The following is a 21,700-nucleotide window of genomic DNA, read 5'->3' on the forward strand; positions in this document are numbered from 1 at the left end:
ATTTTAAAATAGTCCCTAACCAGGAGGTATCTGAAGATACTCTAAGGATTTGTAGGGGAAAAAATATATAAAATGGATATTTATTTTATCCTACGATATCTATTTTGGGAAAGGACTGATCAAATGTATGTGGGGCATCTCCAGGGAACAAACTGCAAGTAACTCTAAAGCTCCTAAACAGAATTGTTGGCATTGTTGCCTTTGGTGCATTGTGACCTCAAGCTATATAAATAACAAGTGCTGTACATCAAGAGACAAAGAGCAGCAACATTAAAGAGAAGATGTATTAACTAGTAGAGAAAAAAAGGAACAGATTTTGAAGAAGCCCTTTTTATTTCCAGGGTTGATTACAACTACACTTTTAAGATGACCACTAACACAAACTCTTCTACATCTTTCCTAAAATCTAGAACAAGGTGAATCTTTGATGGGAACTAAAGTTAGGCAAAAGGAGGGGAGAAGGGGTTGTCTATATGACCAATATTAATGGTATCTTCTGCAGAAATTCTAGACCACAGGACAGTTATCTAAGTGAATTAAATGAGGACTTGAAAATAAGAAAACGAGAGTTGATGGAGATACTGAAACCCCTGGAAGAGAAGAATGGCACCTTACTCCAGAACTTAATGACTAATTTAGAGGAAAAACAAAAAAGGTAAAAACTATTTGAGGCTACAGGAAAACTGGAGAATCTCTGAAATGGGGGAGGGAAAAGGGAGTATTTTCTTTTTAAAGAGGAAGTATGTATAACAAAATTGTCACACACAAAATGGCCTAAGCATGGAGAAAGAGGCTTTGGAGCTTTTTTCAATCTGGTCAGAAAGTTTTCAATAGACCCATTTCTTTGAGAGCTGATATAAAGGTAGAGAAAGATTCCTTGGTACTCCTGCACAACTTTATGAAAAAGAAGTTGGAATAAGGGACACATTCCTATCCTTATAATAACCAGAGATATCCTAAGTGATCTAAGCAGGTATTCCCATATACTGAATCCTTTCAAAAGAAAGAATGCTCTTAAGTGGGAAGAAGAAAGATTCTTTTTAAAAGCCTGTTTTTCCGTAATCTTTCTTATTATTTACCATATCTAATTCTTTTTTATCCTGTAAGGGGTTTTCTTGGTAAAGACATTGGAATAGTTTGTCACTTCCTTTTCTAGTGGAATAAGGCAAGCAGGTTAAGTGAATTTCCTAGGGTCATACAACTAGTAAATGTCTGAGGTCACATTTGAACTCACACCTTCCTAACTCCAGGTCCAGTGAGCCACTAGTTGCCCTTTTCTAAGGGCATAGATATTTTCACTTTAAGACAAACATAATTATGGACGCAAGAATGCAGGTGATATATCTATTAGAAGGTTATCTCTTCTGAATAATAGGACAAGCTGGTATTCATTTATCTTCCATATTGAAGAAAAATTTGAGAATAGATCATGGCATTGTAGATAGAGAACCAGCAATGGGAAGTCAGAAAGATCATTTCAAATTTGGTTTCTGGAGGGTTGCTAGGTGGTAAAGAGGATGGAGCATTGATGCTGGAGTCAGGAGGACCTGAGTTTAAATATGATCTCAGATACTTGCCGTGTAAGTCTGGGCAAGTCACTTGTCCCAGTGCCCTCAGGCAACATTCTAAAACAGATTAGATTTCAAGGGACTCTAGAACTTAGATGGGGAAAAAAATAACATATTTTCAACATAATTAGTTTCATTTTTAATCCTATGCATTGTTTTTAATGCATTTAGAAACATCTTTTAAAAAAGAGTCCACAGTCTTTGTCACACTGCTTGCTAAAGGGTCTATGTGTTATACACATAAAATGATTAGGAATTCTTGCTCTAAAACTTCAAGTTAAAAACTCTGGATCTGCATTTGTGGTGGGAATTTTCAAACAGGTGTTCCTCACACTGATGAAAATCACAGATCTAATCAAGAAAGAACAAGCAGCCTTAAGGGGATGAATAGGTGGGAACTTCCTGGGAGTGAATACATGAACTAGAACAAAAATCTAATTATGGAGAACTGATTATTTCCAGAGATATTCCAAAATTCCCCTAATAGTCCAGCTTTAATAGCCCTCCTTTTTCAGGGGAGCTCTCAGGACCCAGTAGTTAAGTTTTCTCTCCTGCAGAGAACGTTTATACTTGATGCCTTCTTCCTACTTTATATATAGTCTGCAGATCATGAGGCAGATCATGGCTGAGAAGGGGGGTGATTCTGATGATACCATAGTCCTGGAGATGATCGAGGAAGCCGAAGAGTTAAAACAGAACCTGGTAAGTGGTACTGGGGTTAGAAAATAGTATCATGGGCAGTGTTTACAGAGTTTATGGTACCAGTTATTGAGACCAACTTACGGCATACCTGGACTATATGACATTTACACTGCTCCATATGAATTCAATAGATCACATTTCTCTCTCTCTCTCTCTTTCTCTCTCTCTCTCTCTCTCTTTCTCTCTCTCTCTCTCTCTCTCTCTCTGTCTCTCTGTCTCTCTCTCTCTCTCTCTCTCTCTCTCTCTCTCTCTCTCTCTCTCTCTCTCTCTCTCTCTCTCTCTCTCTCTCTCACACACACACACACACACACACACACACACACACTTCCTTGTAACACTGTTATGAGCCCAGAAAAAAACTCAAGGTGACCCACATAGGACAGGGGTGAAAATGCTGGGAAGAACTAGTGAAAGGTGTCAAGAATACAATGTCTTAGATTTTCTTATGTGATTTCCTAGTACACAAGCTTATTTGCCCTTTATATCACAGCTCAAGTAGGAAATCCCCCTTCCCCCCCCAAAAAAAATTCATTATTAGAAATTAAGGTAATAAAAAAAGATCCACAACATAAAGGGTCTTTGTTGTTGTTTTTAAAAAAAAATTATAAAGGAGATATATAATATAAAGTGATATAGAAACAAATACTCTACTCCACCCTCAATAGATCAAAGGCAAAGGAAACTGAAAGGCTTTTGTTTTTTTTATTTTAATCAGAGTTCTAGTCTAGTAACTTTAATTGTTTCCTTTAAAATTATAAAACTCATCTCTTGCTTTTCTGAACTATTTGATAGAACATTTCCTTCCTTTTTGGATGGCCTCCAGGCTACACTCTTCCTTTTCTACTCCTCTTTACCCTTTTGTGTCCCTTCCCATCTCACTTTTGGTATATGTAGCAGGAAAAAAACTCATCTTTCTCTACAGGAAAAAAAAAACAAGTTGCTTCGAAGAGAAATGGAGTTGCTGTGGAACAAGGTAAGAAAGCTGGATTAAAAAATTCTAGAACTTCCTGAAATGGTGGTAAACTCTGCCCCTGGAAATTTGATATAATAAATTTAGGTTTTAGTTAATATCTGGTGTTTGGTAATCAATCACTAAGCACTGGCAGGTAGGTGGCACAGAGGATAGAGCATTAGATCTTGCAGTTAGAAAGATCTGAGTTCAAATGACACTTGCTAACTATGTGATCCTAGACAAGTCACTTAATAACCTCTGTTTCCTCAAACATAAAATAAGGATAATAATGCACTAGAGTTTTTGTCTCAAATGAGATAATACACTGTTAGAATCCTTACAAAGTGATGTCAGTTGCCTAATTTAGCATGGTACTTAGCAAATCCTCTAGCACACTAATGTATTTAAGTACTCATAGGAGGTCACACTTCTGGGAGATTCACAAGTCAGTATTCAGTATGAGATTCACAAGTCAGAAACCCACAATCCCACTCTCTGAGGAGGAGTCAACTTTTGAGTTCGCACCTCTAAAAGAGCATAAAAAGGAGCTGAATTAGTTAAGTGAGTCAGTTCAGAAGAAGCCCACTCTCGGTGGTGGAACCAGATTCATTCACTTCATCTCACACCACCATGGTGGCTGGCCTCCTGCCCCTCCCCCACTGAGACCAAGGCTGGTCTGAAAGGCTCTCCAGAAAGATGCCCAGCCCCAGGCAAGGAGACAAGACCCGGAAGGAGAAAATAAACGTTTGGATTTTATCAGCTGGCTGCGTTTGAAGTGATTATTACTCTGAACCGAAACTAAGGCTGCCTCCAGAAAACCTCCCCAAGAAAACCTGCTCAGAGAGAACCATTATATTATAAAAGAAGACGAGAACACCACAATACACAAAAGTGTTTCACAGTGCCTTGCACATAGTAGTTATTTAGTAAATGCTTATTTATCTCCTTATTTAGTCCCAACTTTAGGGATCAGGAATGCAAAAAGAAAGATTAATGTCTTTGGGGATAGGAAGTTTTTGTGGACTTTATATAATAATCCTCTGGCCAGAAAATCTGTATCTTTCTGAGGTTTTGACTTTTGAATACTTTTCACTCAATCATTCCACAAAAAAATTGGATGCCATTAAGACCAGGTTACAGATATGACAGCACTAAACTCTATTAATTGTTAATAGAATTTGATTCTTGAGGTCCTTGGACAGAAAGCACTCAGAGCTGTAAGGACATTTCCCCAATGGGTCCTAGTTCATCTAGAATTTTTCAATGATTTTCAAAAGGCAACTGGCTCATGTTCCCTAGCTTTTGATTGTTCTACCTCCTCATTTCTTCTAGGAAAGAGTGGCAAAGATGAAAGAAACTTTTCATTTATTCACTCCTTGAGAGTGATGCTGTACAGAAAATGTTTTCCAGCAGAAAAACTGAAACCCTAAATGCATCTTTCCACATCTTCAAATCAATGTAAACGTAAAGTTGTTTGTTTTTGCTTTGTTTTGTTTAACCCCATCAGCAAGCAATTGAAGATGAATATCGTATGCGCCAGAAAGCAATGCTACTCAAAAGCAAGGCAGAAATGCAGGAGTTAAAGGCAAGTGTACTATATGCTGATCAGAATTCTCAAGCCTTTTAATACAACACAGCTAGAAGCATGAAGCTGGGAGACAGGATCACCTTAGGTAGGCAGCTAGGTAATATTTGGCTATCTTGTTGGTTATCAGATTTATTATCTTGCCTTTGCCTATGTACAGACAGTGCGTATGCCACTGACTGCACCCCTTTCCTGGGTTCTCCTCTCCCTTTAGCTCTGTTCTTTCATCCCAGGCTCCTTAATCCCCTCACCACCTAGGAGGAACTGAAGGGAAACATCATATGCAGAGAAAGTAAAAGGAGGTAAGAAAAGTAGTGAGACCTTTCTTAGTGTTAGCAGCTTAGCTGTCAGAAAATAACTTCAGAGGGAACCTGACTGCTTCAATAAGTCAAAATGAAACACAAAGTAGAGGCTCAGGTGAGTTCCCAAATGAATGTGAGTTTCCTTACAGAGCTTGTTCCTTTTGTATATTATATTTCAGTGACTCGCTAAACTTCTGGGATGTTTGATCTACGGTGAAGTATTAGGGTCTGTCTCAATCATTATAACTCCACAATGTGTGTCAAGTGGACTGTGGTGTGTAGTTGAGTTTATTGGAAGATTCTTAAAGAAGCCTTTGATGTATCACATGATTAGAATCTGCCTATAATCTCCTAATTCAAAGAAAATAAATTTCTTTCATTTAATTTGTCATTTGAAATTATTTTACTGCATTATTGTCAATTTAAAATAAATAATAATTTGTAAATCAGCTAAAAGGGTATGGTGTATCCATACCAGCACTTGATACTGTGGGAATTTCATAGCTTGTGGAGAAGACTGATCTTTAATTTCAATTTGATTTTTCACAAAGAGACTCTTTCTTTCACTAGGAAAGACTTCAGAGGAACAAGGAGCATTTCACTTTTCGAGATGAGATCGATGATGTTCAGGTAACAACTCTTAGTTTTGGACAGTGGGTACAAATTTTAAGTTATCAGAGTGTCTTCACATTATTTGCTGATGAAACTCACAGTCAACAAAAATAAAAGCAGCTTTGACCAGGAGCAATAGATCTTGAATTTTATTTAAAAAGAGGATTCAAGAGTCTAAGATTGGCCCTATATAAAACTCTAAAAGGCAAATCTTGCCTTTAGGCAAGGATTAGAGTTATCAGTAAGATATATGTTTAAATCTTTGCTCTGCCCTAATTTACTTATGTAACACAGGGCAAGACACTTAACTTCCTGGACCCTTAAATTTTTTCAACTGTAAATGGGGAGATTTTTTTTTCTGAGGCAATTGGGGTTAAGTGACTTGCCCGGGGTCACACAGCTAGGAAGTGTTAATTGTCTGTGACTAGGTTTGAACTTAAGTCCTCCTGACTTCAGGGCTGGTGTTCTATCCACTGTGTCACCTAGCTGCTCCTATCCACTGTGTCAACAGCTGGGAGATGTTTGAGGATATTATCTCTGAGATGCCTTTAAACGCCAACTCTATGATACTCTGATCTCTTCTCTCAGACCTTAGCACTACTTAGGTAACCTGGTGAGTAGTAATAGATTCATCAATAAAATAATATCTCCTAATTGTGCTGCTAATCCCCAGATAGACAAAAAAGATAAGTATTTCTTTATGGGAGATTAAGCAATTCAAAAATAGAATGTTAGATTGAGAATCAGAAGGGTTCTGTTTCTGGTTTTACATGCAGTCATTGAATAATTTTAAACAAATCACATCTTTTTTCTGGTTCATTTCTTCTGTTTGAATTAGTCTCTAAAACTGTGCAGGAATTTATAGGAGTTTGTTGGCAATCCTTGAGTAGAAGATAATGAGTAGTTAAGAACTAGGTTTAGAGAATTAACTAAGTATTTAGCTAATTGTTGTTTTCCCAAAAGGAACTTCATAGTAGAGTGATTGAGGAGAAGATTGAAGCTCTGACAAAACACCAAAAGACATCTGATCTGCAATTATTACATTCTTTAAAGCAAGATTTGGACATACCTCAATTTAACTCCAAACTTCTTATCAGTCCAAGGTAGGTTGGGGGAATATGGTAAGTGTATTTCTGAAGAAGGACTTGGTAGTTGAGAGGTTTGTAACACAAGCTGAGGAATCTTAATTTAGGAAACAGAGCTTTTGCCTCTAAGGGTCCAAAACTAAAGTAACAGTAGCTGGTGTTTGTATTTTATATAGTATTTTAAAGTACTATATGTGCATTATCTCATTTAATCCTCACCACAATCCTATTAAGTGTGGTACTTGGATTGTCACTATTTTATATATGAGGAAACTGGGGATCAGAGAAGGTAAGCTAGAGTCACACAGCAAGTAAAATCTCAAACTCAGGTTTTCCTGACTCCAAATACAGCTATATATAATATACCATTATGGTCTTCAGTTAGGAGGTCTAGAGAGGAGTTAGAAAGCCTCCAAAGTTAATGAATTTCTGGATTTTTATTAACCTATGCTATTCATTAGCAGAAGTCCAAAGGAAATCCACAGATATAAAAGTGATAAGGGTATGTGTGTTTCACTAGCCCAGGCATCCCTCATGTGTAAGAATTTACCTTATAAGAGTAAAGGTATCTATCTAAAAAGGGATAGGAAAGGAAAAAAGGTTCTTGAATCTACAAATACCTATGAGGGAATACTATAGAAAGGAATCAGGCATTGGAGATGTTATATAAGTATAAACAATGTGTATTCCTTCTTTTGCTTATCCTTTCATTTTGGATTCTCCCTCAGTACCCAGTATTCTCCATACATTGTAGGTATACAAGAAATGTTTGTGGAAATGGAAATCATGGAGTTAATATTAGTATGACTTATTAAATTTTACAACTAGTTTATAAACCCATCATAAAAGAACTAAGAGAAAGGTACCAAAGATTTGGAAGGAAAAGCAAAGCAGTGTCACCAGAATCAAATAATCGTTACAACTTCTTATGTTTATAAAAGAACTTGGGTTAGAGTTATCAGAAAAAATGCAAAAAGTGATAAGATAAGCAAGGGCATTTCCAGGTTACTTGATTATTATTCTCCCTAAAGTCAGGCAGTTGCCAAAGTCTACAAACTGTTCTTATATAATGCTGCTGCAATTAATGTCTCATGTTGAGTCCTGAAGGATATATATTGATGTTAAGAGAATAGTATTGCTTTAGTTTCAGGAAATGTGATTGAGTAACCTGTTAGACAACATGAATGAATATTTCTAACATCATACTATAATAGATGTGAATTTCCTTTTTTTTTGCTAGCCAAGAGGTGGACTAGAAGAACCAGTATTTGGCAATGGTTTCCCACAAGACAGATATACTCTTAGAAACAGAGAATACTGGAATAAGATGAAACCTTAAAGATGATCCATTTTCTTCCTCCCAGCCCACTCTCACCATTCCATACATGAGAAAAACAAGGCCTAGAAAGATTAAATGAAATGTCCCAGGTCACACAAGTTAATGATTGGCAGAACTAGGGGTCAGAACTCAGTCCTTCCAGTTTTTAGTCAGCATTCTTTCTATACCAATGCCAAATCAATAATTGGTGTTGTAATAGATTTGCAAAGGGCTTGATATATCTATACAAATATAATCTCACTTAACACAACAATTCTGTGAGATAGGTAATAAAGGTATTATTATCCTTATTTCACAAATAAGGAAATTGTTATCTCAGGAAATTTAAGTATCAAAAGTTACATAGATAAGTGTTAGAGATGGGATTTGAACCCAAGTATTTCCTGATTTTAAGCCCTGAATTCCACTCCACCAAGTTGTGTGCCCTTACCAGAGCATGATAATACTCCAACTTTTCTTTTTTATGCTCTTGGAATATCTATTGCTTTTCTATTAATGAAAGTTTGATAAATGAATAAGCAAATGTAAAGTTTGTCCTATATGGATCATGAAGTTCTTTAGTTATCACAAGTTAAAATGATCATAGGTATGCAGAGTAACAATCTTTCTTTTCCTAGAATTTGGTTTTTCTATCTAGATAGTAGAACAGAATACTGGCTCTTGCCCTGTAAAGCTGGAAACCTGGTTTCAATCATGGCTCTGCCTCTGGGTATTTTGACCTTTTTATAATTAAGGCAACTAGGGGGCAAGTCATTTAATTTTGTTTGCCAAGAAAATCACAAATGGGATCATGGTCATTTCTTCATGTGTAAAATGAGGGGTTGAAAGATGCTCTTTAGTCCTTTTATGTTCTATCATGTTATGATTCTAAATCAGAAATGCTTTTTACATATATACACAATCCTTGTTGTTTGCTTGAATACACCTGAAGGATAAGCTAAGACCTGACAGCTAAGACCTGACAAGTCATCATAAATACTCAAGTCAACTCACTAAGTATTTATTAAGTCCCTACTACATAAAAAGCACTATGATAGTTGGAGAATAAAAAGACAAAAACAAAGCACTATCTGTCCTCAAGGAACATATATTATAATGGATCCAACAAGTATATACAGCTTAAATACAAAGTATTTGCAAAATAATAGTGATGAAAGAGCAATAAGGATTGAGGAAATCATGAAGGGCCTTATGTAGAAGATAATGAGAAAAGAAAAAGACATAATAAGTAAAGTCAGTTTATTTAGAATATAAGATGAGTGAAGAGAACTAATATATAATCAGCCTGGAAATCTAGGCTTGAGCTAGATTAAAGTGCTTTAAATACCAAGTTAATGGGGTTGTATTTTATTCTATAGGCAATAGGGAGTCATTGAAGCTTTGTGAAAAAGAAAATAACAAATCTGTACTTTAGCAATATCAATTTGGATGCTGTGTGGAGAATGGATGGGAGAGGGGAGAACTGGAAGCAGACTATAATAGTTCAGAACAAGGTTATAAAAATCTGAACTGGGGTGGCTGCTTTATAAATGGAGAGAATGAATGGGTGAAAAAGATGTGGTGGTAGAATTAATAAGAGTTGGCAGCTTGATTAGATAATAGAAGTTGAGAAAGGCTGGAAGAGTTGAAAGGTTGACTGAGTTTGGGAACCTCGATGACTGGAAAGGATGGTGTTGCCTTCCACAGAAAAAGGGATTTAGGAGAATAAGGGTGGATTTAGAGAAAAACATAATGAGCTCCATTTGATACATGTTGAGTTTGAAGCATTTAAAATAACTCTTACAGATTATCCTTAGATTCTATGTTAATACATTTACAATTTGTTTATCTGCTATAGTGATAAACATCTATGAGTTTTCATTAGCAAGGTATTGGTTTTTTTAAAAAAAGAATAGCTAAGAAAATCTGCAGACTGCCCATCCCTTCATCCTGAAGGTAAGAGCAGAGCCTGTCTGCCGTCGTCAAATCTCAGTAATTGTAGCTGCCTTTCCTTGCCTATCCTGTCCCTTGGGCCTCTTGCTAATATAAAAAAAGAAAAAGAAAGAACAAGAAAGGAAAGTAATTCAACAGAAACTTTGCCTCCCTAGCTTAGTAACTCTGAATTTTCAGTGCTCTGAAAGAGCCCCTCACGTTCTGGACCTCACTGTACTGTTGACATCACTAAGCTAGAGTATGAGCAAACCACTTGATCTATATTCCCCACCCCCACATCTCCAGGTTTTAAGTACAATAGTTCTCATATAGTGCAGAAGTGCTGAGACATAAATATAAAGTATACCATGTGTGCTTGGCTAGATGATAAATGACAACAATACAAGACTGTCTTTTCTATTGCTTATTATTAGCTTCTCAATAACTTGTATAAGTAATACAGCTTGCATCTTTGTCATATAAAACTTCTTTTCCTTTCCCCTGTACCCTTTATTTATCAAGCATAATGTTACATATTAAAGGACAACAAAAAGAATTTTGTAGAATTACAGCCGGACTTTACTAACAATGTTTGGAAATAAAAAAGAAAATCTATGAAAAATGTCAGCCACCAAAATGGTTTTGTTTCCAGCGTGTTCACATGCATGGTTCCCCCCCCACACACACACATACATACACATTTTCTGCTTTTTTTGTCATGTTACATCCATATCTGTGTATCTTAATATATTTAACTTTTAAGCATATCATGGCAAATATACGAATGTTTTTGATTGATTGATGGCAGAGAATTTGCTAAAAAAAAAAAAAAAAAAGACAAAAACACCTTTTTGAGTTTGCCCTAGAATAAATAAAGCTTACATTTAAAAAAGAGGAGCTAACAAACAAGAACACAGATAATTTTAATCCAATAACACAATTCTTCCAAGGAAGATTAATATTTTCTAATACTTATTTGAATGGTTTAGTAAGGAAGTCATTAGAATTTGAGTAAGTCAAGACAGAGTATATAATTCGGTTTTTTTGCCCAGGAGGTGGCACCAATCCCATCTCTGTACTAGAATCTTCCTAAATTTTATCAATTCAGAAAGTGAGAAACTCTTCTTTCCTCAGCTGTATTATATAAAGTCCTATGTTTCTATATATCTAATATAGCACACAAAGAGGCATTGGTTAGGTTAAGCTCATAAGACTGGCAACTTACACCATTCCCTGGTTCTTTACTCAGCCATGTAGTTTGTCCAGGCTCAATTTTAGGAAAGCTTAAACCCTCAGGGATTTGAACTCATTCTCATAATCATTAGCTCATTACTTCTCTTCTGTCAGCCCACAGAATATTGCTCGTTACACTAATCATGCCTCAAAAATATAAAATAGCTGTTTTTAACTTGAGGTTTCAACTTAAAAAAAAAATTATTTCAAAATACAATTGATTTTCTTTGTATGTTTACCTTATGCATTTAAAAACATTCTTTTGAGGAATCCACAGACTTCAAACTATCCTAATACTTAAAAAAACTTAAAATCCCATGGTCTTCAGGCTTCTCAAAAAAAGAAATACCTATTACACAATATGAACAAAGTAGGAAATAATTTGTTTGTTCTAATACACAAAGCAATACTGAATTTCAGTATGCATTAACAGAATAATTCTACCAGGATTGAGTAATTTATAACTACAGGTATAGTTAGATAGAAGTCTGATTAGGCCTCATCAAAACATAACAGGTTGCTAAAATGACTAATTAGTAATTTTGCATATTTCATCTCTGCTCTAGACATTAAGCAGCAAAATTGGATTTTTTTTTTTTCTGGTAGCTTCTCTTTTCTGATGATTTTCTTACTGCCAACCCAATCTTGCTACTTCTGTTGCTGCTGAAAACTGCTGAAAACTACTCTTTATTGTCAGCATTCACAAGTCTTTTAGGACCTTTCAACACAAGAAAACACAAGATCAGTGTTGAAGACAGCCAGTGGCCTCTGCTACAAGCCCATATACCATAGTCCACAATGCACACTAGGGAGCTGTGACAGGGCTGCCATTAGAGCAAGTTAGAGAAAAATCATTCTTTTCTACCTTTCTCTGGAAGAGGAACCAAAGAAAATGCTATCTAGAAACAGCATATAACAAACAAAACAATCCTGAGTTCTTGGTTCTTCCAACTCATCCATCAATCAAGAGGACTCTATCTTTGAGCCACACCTGACCAAAAGATGACACCCACAATTCTGCAATGGGGAACTCTATATGCTTAGGGGAATGAGAGTGAGGAGACCCATTCCATATGAAAAAAAAAGTAATTCCAACAATAATCTCATTTGTACTCAAGTCTGGAAAAGTTCCCTGGATGCCATATCTGTGAATGTTAGATATTGCAAAAGTGGAGAGATAGATATGACTTATTAGCCTGACAGACTACTAAAGAAAATTACACTTCATACCTATGTATTTTTGAGATACATTTGAGAGAAAAGTGGAGAAGTTTGAGAAAGACAAACACAATCTCTTTTAATGGCAAATGAGAATCTTCTTTGAGCCATGGATGCTCTGTGAAGCTGGTCCCTGACATGTTCTTTGACTTCTAGAACCCACAACCCTACTGTTGAGAAAGAATTCTGCAGAAGAAAGGGGAATTTGGCCCCACAGAGTTCCTGATCAAAACTTCCTCATCCCACATCTTTCTTTCTGCTGTATTGCCACAATCTTAAGTATTGGTTGGTTTCAGTGCAATAGTACTACATATCTGTGACTTGGTTGGCAAAACAAAGCTGAATTAATGGTGTCTTTTTATTTTTTTTATTAAATAACTTTTTATTGACAGAACCCATGCCAGGGTAATTTTTTACAACATTATCCCTTGCTCTCACTTCTGTTCTGATTTTTCCCCTCCCTCCCTCCACCCTCACCCCAAGATGGCAAGCAGTCCTATACATGTTAAATAGATTACAGTAGATCTTGGATACAATATATGTGTGCAGAACTGAACAATTTTCTTGTTGCTCAGGGAGAATTGGATTTAGAATGTATAAATAACCTGGGAAGAAGAACAAAAATGCAAGCAGTTTACATTCATTTCCTAGTGTTCTTTCTTTGGGTGTAGCTGCTTCTGTCCATCCTTGATCAATTGAAACTAAGTTAGATCTTGTCTTTGTTGAAGAAATCCACTTCCATCAGAATACATCCTCATACAGTATCGTTGTTGAGGTATATAATGATTTCCTGGTTCTGCTCATTTCGCTCAGCATCAGTTCATGTAGGTCTCACCAATCCTCTCTGTATTCGTCCTGCTGGTCATTTCTTACAGAACAATAATATTCCATAACATTCATATACCACAATTTACCCAACCATTCTCCAATTGATGGGCATTCATTCATTTTCCAGCTTCTGGCCACTACAAACAGGGCTGCCACAAACATTTTGGCACATACAGGTCCCTTTTCCTTTTTAAGTATCTCTTTGGGGTATAAGCCCAGTAGAGACACTGCTGGATCAAAGGGTATGCACAGTTTGATAACTTTTTGGGCATGTTTAATGGTGTCTTTAAAAGGAGATCAAATTGTGTTACTAACACTATTAATCTTCACAGTATTCTTGCTTTTGGTAGAAAGCAAGAATTATCACCTCCATGTTGACAGAAGGAAACATTCCGGTAGAAGGAGAAAGAATTTTCTCAAATCTAGTATAGTATCGATCCTTACCTTTTTATTAGGCAAACTGTAAAACTCAAATTAGATCGCTAAATATTAGTTTTTTATTTTAGTTGCCTCAATTCTCTTTCCCCATATTATAAAACATTTTTCATCTCATTTTTTGTTCCTGGATTTAGCATAATGCCTGGCACATAGTATATGGTTATTGCCATGCTTCTTATCATATATATATATATGCACACATGAAGTCTCTCTCTCTCTCTCTCTCTCTCTCTCTATATATATATATATATATACACATACCCACATATATTTTTATATCTGCACATATGAAGTCTTTCTCCCAGAAATCATCTTTTCCCCCTGAAACACTTCTTTCTTCCAAACTTTATTATTATTTAGAGCACTACCATTTTCTTACTCATCCAATAGCCTTGGGTCTGGTTTCTCTCTCCCTCAAGTCTCCCCACTCCAAATTTTTATTTTTAAAAAGATAATAAATAAAAACAAAAATAGTAACTTCTTATCCCATGGAGGATGAGCCTGAGTGGCCTGAGATCTTTGCATAGAGCCCTAATTGATTACATTGCTAAATCATATGTATTTGAAAAATAGTAAAACATATTGTATACTATACTGTAATCTATGAAAGGGATGTTGGCTTATTTTATGGATTTCTAGAGCCCTTGTAATAATTCTGAAAGCCTAGAAGTTGGTAACCATTAATATTATGTTTTGGGGAAATATACAAAGACATGATCTCTACCACCCCAAAACTTAACATTTTATAAACAGGGACCTCACTGATCAATTTAATTTTTTCTTTTTTTTTTTTAAAGTATATATGACAAATGGAAGTTAACTAAATAAATAGAATACAATCATTATAATTTCCAGGGAGACAAAGACAATTTTATAGGATGACTAAACAGTTATTTCACATTTACTTCAAATCTCTAGTGTGAGTAAACGAAAAAGTCTAGATAGAAAGGTCCTATAGTCCTTTCAGCTGCAGAATCCTTCTGATGGTGGTACTCTTGTCCTCTGAGAAGCTATTAGGGAATTATATCCTCCTGGGCAACCAGTACCCAAATTGAGGATTTTCAAATTCATAAAACAGTCAAGGCTGAAAATGTTGATCTTCCAGAATTGCTGTTCAGTCATGTATATTGGACTCAAAGAGTATCAGTCCTTAATGATTTAAGGTTAGCTCAGCAGCTCCAGATATCTGAAGTATGGCCCTGTACTATTTAGCATATTTATCTGTGACTTAGAAAGTTGAGAGGCATAGTTAACACACCTAATGATAGGTTTCAAAAAGATCTTAGAACATAAAACTTAATTTAATAAGAGGGAACTTGATGGGAGAAATATAAAACTATGCCTTACATTTAGGTTTGAAAATTCAATTTCACTCGGAAAGGGCAAGCATAATTAGTCAACAATTTGTTTGGAAACAATATGAGAATTTTGGTGGACAATAAGCTCAATATGAATCAGCAGCATGATGTGGTAGCCAAAAAAGTGAACATTGTCTAAGGTTGAATTGAGAAGTATGGCTTTCCAGAATTAGGAGGTGTGAGGCCCCCTGTACAATGCCATGCTTAAATCATTTCTGGCACATAGTGTCCAGCTCTGGGCAGCCAAAATTTAAGTAGGACATTGATAAACAGTAGGGTATCTAGAACAGGGCAATCAGAGTGGTGGCAAAAATCCTTGCATCCATATCAGTTAAAGGAATAGAGGAAAAAGAGAAGAGTCAGGGGAGCACTATATAAGTTTTTGAAGGGTTGTCACACAGTTGAGAGATTATATTTCTTCTGTTTAGTCTTAGAGGGCAGACCTAAGAGCAATGAGTGGAACTTGACAAGGGAACAAATTTGGGGCTTGTTCAAAATTGTGCAAAAGTGAATTGGGCTGCTTCTGGAAGTAAAGGGTTCTTCCTCACTGAACGTCGTCAACTAAAGGGGTAAAAAAAGGGAAAGAGAATGGGATAAACACTTATATGGTGCTTACTACTTGCCAGGTATGTGCTAAATACTTTGCAACATATTTTCATTTGATATTTATAGCATTCTTGCAAAGTGGGTGCTATTTTTATTTCCATTTTAACAGTTGTTGAAACTAAAGTAACTTGCTGGGGGTCACACAGCTAGTAAGTAGCTCCAGGCCCAATATTCTGTGCACTGTGCTACTTAGTTGCCTGAATAAGCAAAATAATTATTGTTATCTACATTATAGTTGGGAATTCCTTTTTGGGTATAGATTTTAGTAGGTGATCTCTCAAGTATCTTCCAGAGGAATTTCCAGTGATTTTCTGCTTGCCTCTGTGAAAAAGTACAAACCTTCAGGAATTTAAAGCCTTTTCCTATCTCAACCCCAAATGCCATTCCATGCTCATTCTCCATTACTATTCTTCTAATACTATCATCCAAACTAGCCCGTGTATTCTTCACACATAATATCCCATTGTCCCTGGTCATGTCCTTACTCAGACTGTCCTCCATGCACTCACCTCCACCTCTGTGTTATAGAATCTCTTGTCTCCTTCAAAGCTCAGGACATGAGCTCGTCTCCTTCATGTGGTTTTTCCTTTGGTACTCTCAGCTTTTTTAGAAACTACTCTGCACAAATTGTCTTGTATTGTGTGTGTATATATGAATATTCATGCATACATATATAAATATATAGACATGTATAAATATACATATATATGCATGTGTGTAGATGTTTATATATGTACCCTTATATGCCTATATATTCTCTCCCCCAATAGAATATAAACTCCTTGAGGCCAGGAATGAGTTCATTTTTGTGTTTGAACACCCAGTGTCTACAATAGTACCCGCACATAGTAGGTGTTTGTTAAATGCTTATTTCCTTTTTTGCTAAAATTCTGTGATTTTGTTACTCTAAAATTTCTGGGAAATAATTATATAATTTATTGAATGAAAATTAAGATATTCACATCAATAATATAAGATGATCCTTTTACTACAGTAAAAAAAAAATGATTCTGTAGCAATATATCTTCATATGATAAGTAATGGCAGTGGAATATAATCCTTGCAGTCAAGAAAATCTGTTTGAGTCAGCTATATGGAACATTGGACATAGAATGTTAGACATAGAATCAGAAAGTCCTGAATTCAAATCCAGCTTCAGATACTTTACTAGCTGTGTGACTCTGGGCAAGTCATTCAATTTCTCAATTTCCTCATCTGTAAAACAGATAATAATAGCACCTACTTTTTAGGGTTGTTATAAGGATGATTATTATAAGGATAAACTGAGATGATATTTTTAGAATGCTTTGCAAACCTTAAAGTGTTATGCAAATGTTAGCTGCTACTACTACTACTACTACTACAGGGCAATCAGAGTGGTGGCAAAAATCCTTGCATCCATATCAGTTAAAGGAATAGAGGGAAAAGAGAAGAGTCAGGGGAGCACTATATAAGTTTTGAAGGGTTGTCACACAGTTGAGAGATTATATTTCTTCTGTTTAGTCTTAGAGGGCAGACCTAAGAGCAATGAGTAGAACTTGACAAGGGAACAAATTTGGGGCTTGTTCAAAATTGTGCTGCTGCTGCTGCTGCTGCTGCTGCTACCACCACCACCACCACCACCACTACTACTACTACTACTACTACTATATCACACAGCTACACCTCTTAATACCTGATTTGTACTGATAGATGGGAAAAGTTCTCTACTTTCAGATTTCTGATACCTATGAAATCATAAGTTCAATTTTTAAAAATATAAAGAGAATTATAAAGATTATAACTCCCAGAAAGCTAATTTTCTCAAAGACAACTCACTTTTTTTCATGTTTCCTAATAGGTATTCCAGGCTCACCTGCACTGGGAAGAATTCAGCTTGTGATTGTGGTAAGAATGCTTTCATTTGCAATTTTTAAGAAAAATACTTTTAGGAAATATTTTGATAATAGTTTGGGGTTTTGAAATAGATTCAAATACTTGAACAGATCCTTATCCCATCAATATGACTGTCTAGAATAACCTATACATATCTTCCTGCCCTGCTTGATTCTTGACTTTAACTATTTAACATTCTTAAGTCTTTCCTCTTTGACACTGTAAACATTTTTAACACTACAAAGGAAGTGCCAGAGTATTGGATGTTATTATGGCAACATTTTTATGTGACCCAGGGCTTTTAAGGAGCAGAAACTCAAAAGGAAAATTTAAGTACTAAGAGAAGTCTGATTTATAAGGTGTAGCAGGTAAGGCTCTCTTTTCTGAGTCTGTACCAAGCTAAAGCTTTGCCAAATTAAGCTGATGTTCTGAGGATTAGATTTGTACTTTGCTTTGGACTTCAAAACAGTACCTAGCAGTTTGTAGTAATTAGAAATATCTATAAATCCTTCTCTTCCTCCCCCCAACCCCTTCGTCATCTGCAATAGGCCACATTTTGTCAAATAGCCACTTTTTTGTAACTGATAAATTCTTGTTTTGGCACAATATACAAAATCATCAACTAAAGCTCACAGCTAATTCATAACTAAAGTCCTACACCAAGCACAGTCCCTGAAAACAGGTTTAAAAAAACATAAAAGAATTGCCACTGATAGAAATATAACCTTATACTTCAGTAATTTTAGTTTAAAAAAAAAGAGAGTTAGCTTAATTTTATTAAGTAATGTAAGAAACCACAAGAATCAGAAGGGAAAGTATGTGAGAAGAGCATGACAAATTGAGATATTTAATTCCTGGGAAAACTCCATATGTAGGTAAAGTTATTAATGTCCCTGAAATAAAAAACAGGTATAGAAAAAAAAAAAAAAGACATCCTAGCATTCTAGATTTCAGTTGGAATTAGACAACAAAAGTTGCTAAACTGCTTATACCATGTGACCCAATAATCTCACTATTAGGCACATACCCCAGGAAAGACAAAAACCTTAAAAATTTACAATATATATTAAAATATTCAGGGTAGCCTTTTGTTTTTTGGTGGTAGCAATGAAATGGAACCAAAAGTGGATATCCACTGATTGGGGAAGACAGGACAAAATGACAAATGAATATGAAATCACTATTCAATAAGAAATGGTTAGTATAGGGAATTTAGAAATATATGTAAAGATCTGTATAAATTCATGCAATGTGAAATATGCAGGACCAAGAGAACAATAAACACAATGACTACAACAATAAAAAATATTATAATTTATAATATATACATATATATATATAAATAATAAAAATAAAAAGATTTAGAGGAAATTTGATAAAAACAATGAAGATCCTGAAGTAGTAGAGACAATGAAACTTAACTCTTCCCTCATGGTAGGTAAGTGTGACAGTGATGGTAGTGGAGACTATTACAAAAGTCTATTACAAAAGAATAGGGTAGTGCAGTAGTGCGTGGATGTTTAACTCAGCTTCTCTCACTCCAAATCTTTCTTGATTCATTAATTGGTAAGGGAAGACTCCCTTACAGGTATGTTATGATCTCTTTATGCTACAGGATGAAAATGATTAAGAAACACATGATGACTAGAGCTTTATCTCTAGAAAGTACATAATTCTTTTCCCTCATTGTAACTGAATGCCATTTCTCCTCCTCCCAGAAAAGGTTAATATATACCTAGCACTTTTTTTATTCCTTAACACATTTTATTATTTTGTTATACATACCGCTTTCAATTCAGTAGGAGTTTCTTGCATGTTTTGGTAGTAAAGCAATAGGTTCAATCATATCAGAGAAAAAAATTAATAAGAACCTTCATTCTTTCTCAAACAATTAAATCATAGAATATTAAGAACTGGAAGAGGAATTCTATCCATTTTACATATGACAAAATTGAAACTCAGAGATATAAAATGATTTGGCTAAGACCATATAGTTTATTAGTTGGATCAGAACCCAGTTCTCCTGATAACCAGTACAAAGGCTTTTTCATTGTTTACCACGTTAGCTTGCATCTTAAAAATGATCATTAAAGCATATACTAGGGTATTTTTAAGCTTTGTACATTTCCTCCAAGTAGAAAAAAAAACGTTAAGTGTCATGGAATTTTAGAATTGGAAAGAGCAACCCCTTCATTTAGATAAGAGAACTAAGAGATCTAGAAAGGTTAAATAATTCAAGATTAGAGATCTAGTGATTGGCAGAACTGTTTAACTGGACAGAGTGAGAATGACATAAGAAAACAGACCGATTCTGAGTTGGCTGCAATTATGTATGATTTTAAACAAGTCATTTAATTTCATTGCCTCAAGTATAATATTTTAAAATGGAAACATCTGGATTCCCTTCTAGAAAAAGTGTCATTTGAATATTTCAATTATGAATTTCAGAAAGTTCAGATTCATCCAGAACTCTTATCAACTTTTTTTTTTTTCTTAGCTCTGTTAACCAGGGTATGAATTCATAGCTTTAAAGTTAAAAATATACTTTAGAGGCCAAAGTATGGCCCAATCATATCACTTTCCCATTTAAAAGTCTGACTCTAGTACTCTATCCACTATGTCATCGTGGCTTGTTTATGGGCTAAGTGTTTATAACTATTTATTTTAAAAACTAAGAAAAGCTTATTGTTCAAGTGTCTCTGACTTCCCTCAAATACTTCTATCTTTCATGCCATGCTATATTGTTTGTTACTTAATAGGTTTATAATTAACTTGGAAGTCAGGAAAAAGCTTAGCTAGGCATTCAAGTTTCTCTGCCTAACCACAAATACTCTAGTTGGTAATATTGTCAGTAGTAGTCTCTCACAGAGACCCAATACCAGAGCAAGAACTCTACAGACAAAATTGGAAAGAACTATTCCATATTATAGCTCCCAAATAAACAGAATTTGTATATAATTATTGGGATTTACAGATCAATTGGGCTGACCCAGATTATAAAATAATTATAATGGCAAACACTACCATTTCATTCAGTGGGAATTACAATATTAACAATCTTCAATTACAAATGAACTATGTTCCAAGAATTTCTTTGTATGTTGAATAAATTAAACTCTCACCCCAGAAACAATATTATATATGGTAGCTTTCAGGTCATCTCACATCTTTGTAACTCATAATTTACCAAGAATAAGTACTGCAGGACATATTCATTATGTCTAACATTATAATGGAAGAATGAAGAATACAACTTAGTATACATCTGTTTATTTTTTTTTTTCTTGATTTCGTGCAATGGGATGGACAATTACCCTTGATCCAAATTGCCTTTGGAAGCTTGTGGCGGGTGACTGGTGGTGTGTATGTGTAAGATAGAAAAAGAAGTAGGTAAGGATAAAGATCTAGGCGATCAAAGATAAAGAACAGACAGTCTTATCCTATCAAGGCCAATTATTGGTTAAAATATAATTCAAAACATTTATTAAGCATCATTATTGTAGGTAAGGCACTGTGGTTGCCTTTTGAAGTACACATGATATTCTATGGCAGTGAAACAGTCCCAGCTCTCGTTTACATTTTACTGGGAAAAACATGAACTTTCCTAAGTAAATGTAAAGTACACACAACGTAACATCAAAGAAGAGGGGGGGGGGGTACAATTGGGGAGAATCAGGAGAGACCTTGGGCAGGAGGTAGCATCTAGTCATTTCTCTGAAAGCAGCTATAGCTTCTACAAAATAGAGGTGATGAGTGTATATATTTCAGATGTGGGTGCCACTTTGTAAAGGCAAGAAGTTGCACTTGGAGGAATAGTTGATGTGTAAGTGACTTGCACACTTAAATGTGAATGCAACCCTGTTCATGATTTATAGTAAGGACTCAAATCTTGGTGCTACAACCAGAATACAGACTGTCAACTAGCATAGTTTCAGCCATTCAACAGGCATTGATTAAATATGCAGTATGTGCCAGTGTACATGGCAGTTATTCAAGGTGTACATTGTGCTAAGTCCTGGGGATAGAAACATAAAAAGCTCCTGTTCTCAAGCTTACATTCCATTAGAAATATAATAAATTAAAGGGTA

The 21,700-nt window shown here is 35.3% G+C and overlaps 1 protein-coding gene across 6 annotated transcripts in view; it reads left to right on the top strand.

The window, feature by feature from the left end:
- The first annotated feature begins 242 nt into the window (after positions 1 to 242).
- CCDC196 (coiled-coil domain containing 196) overlaps positions 243 to 21,700 on the top strand; it is a 66,017-nt gene continuing 44,559 nt past the window's right edge. For 4 of the 6 annotated variants that reach the window (XM_031952759.1, XM_031952758.1, XM_031952755.1 and 1 more), the window contains exons 1-8: positions 243 to 416; positions 503 to 655; positions 2,168 to 2,270; positions 3,193 to 3,243; positions 4,730 to 4,807; positions 5,680 to 5,739; positions 6,685 to 6,824; positions 17,578 to 17,624. In XM_031952759.1, coding sequence (XP_031808619.1) covers positions 367 to 416; positions 503 to 655; positions 2,168 to 2,270; positions 3,193 to 3,243; positions 4,730 to 4,807; positions 5,680 to 5,739; positions 6,685 to 6,824; positions 17,578 to 17,624 — 682 coding nt within the window. In that variant the 5' untranslated portion in view covers positions 243 to 366. Of the gene's footprint in view, positions 417 to 502; positions 656 to 2,165; positions 2,271 to 3,192; positions 3,244 to 4,729; positions 4,808 to 5,679; positions 5,740 to 6,684; positions 6,825 to 17,577; positions 17,625 to 21,700 lie in introns of those variants that run through there. The other 2 variants (XM_031952756.1, XM_031952757.1) reach the window with 2 other exon arrangements.

The sequence above is a fragment of the Sarcophilus harrisii genome, chromosome 2 (assembly GCF_902635505.1).
Source record: "Sarcophilus harrisii chromosome 2, mSarHar1.11, whole genome shotgun sequence".
Classification (NCBI taxonomy): domain Eukaryota; kingdom Metazoa; phylum Chordata; class Mammalia; order Dasyuromorphia; family Dasyuridae; genus Sarcophilus; species Sarcophilus harrisii.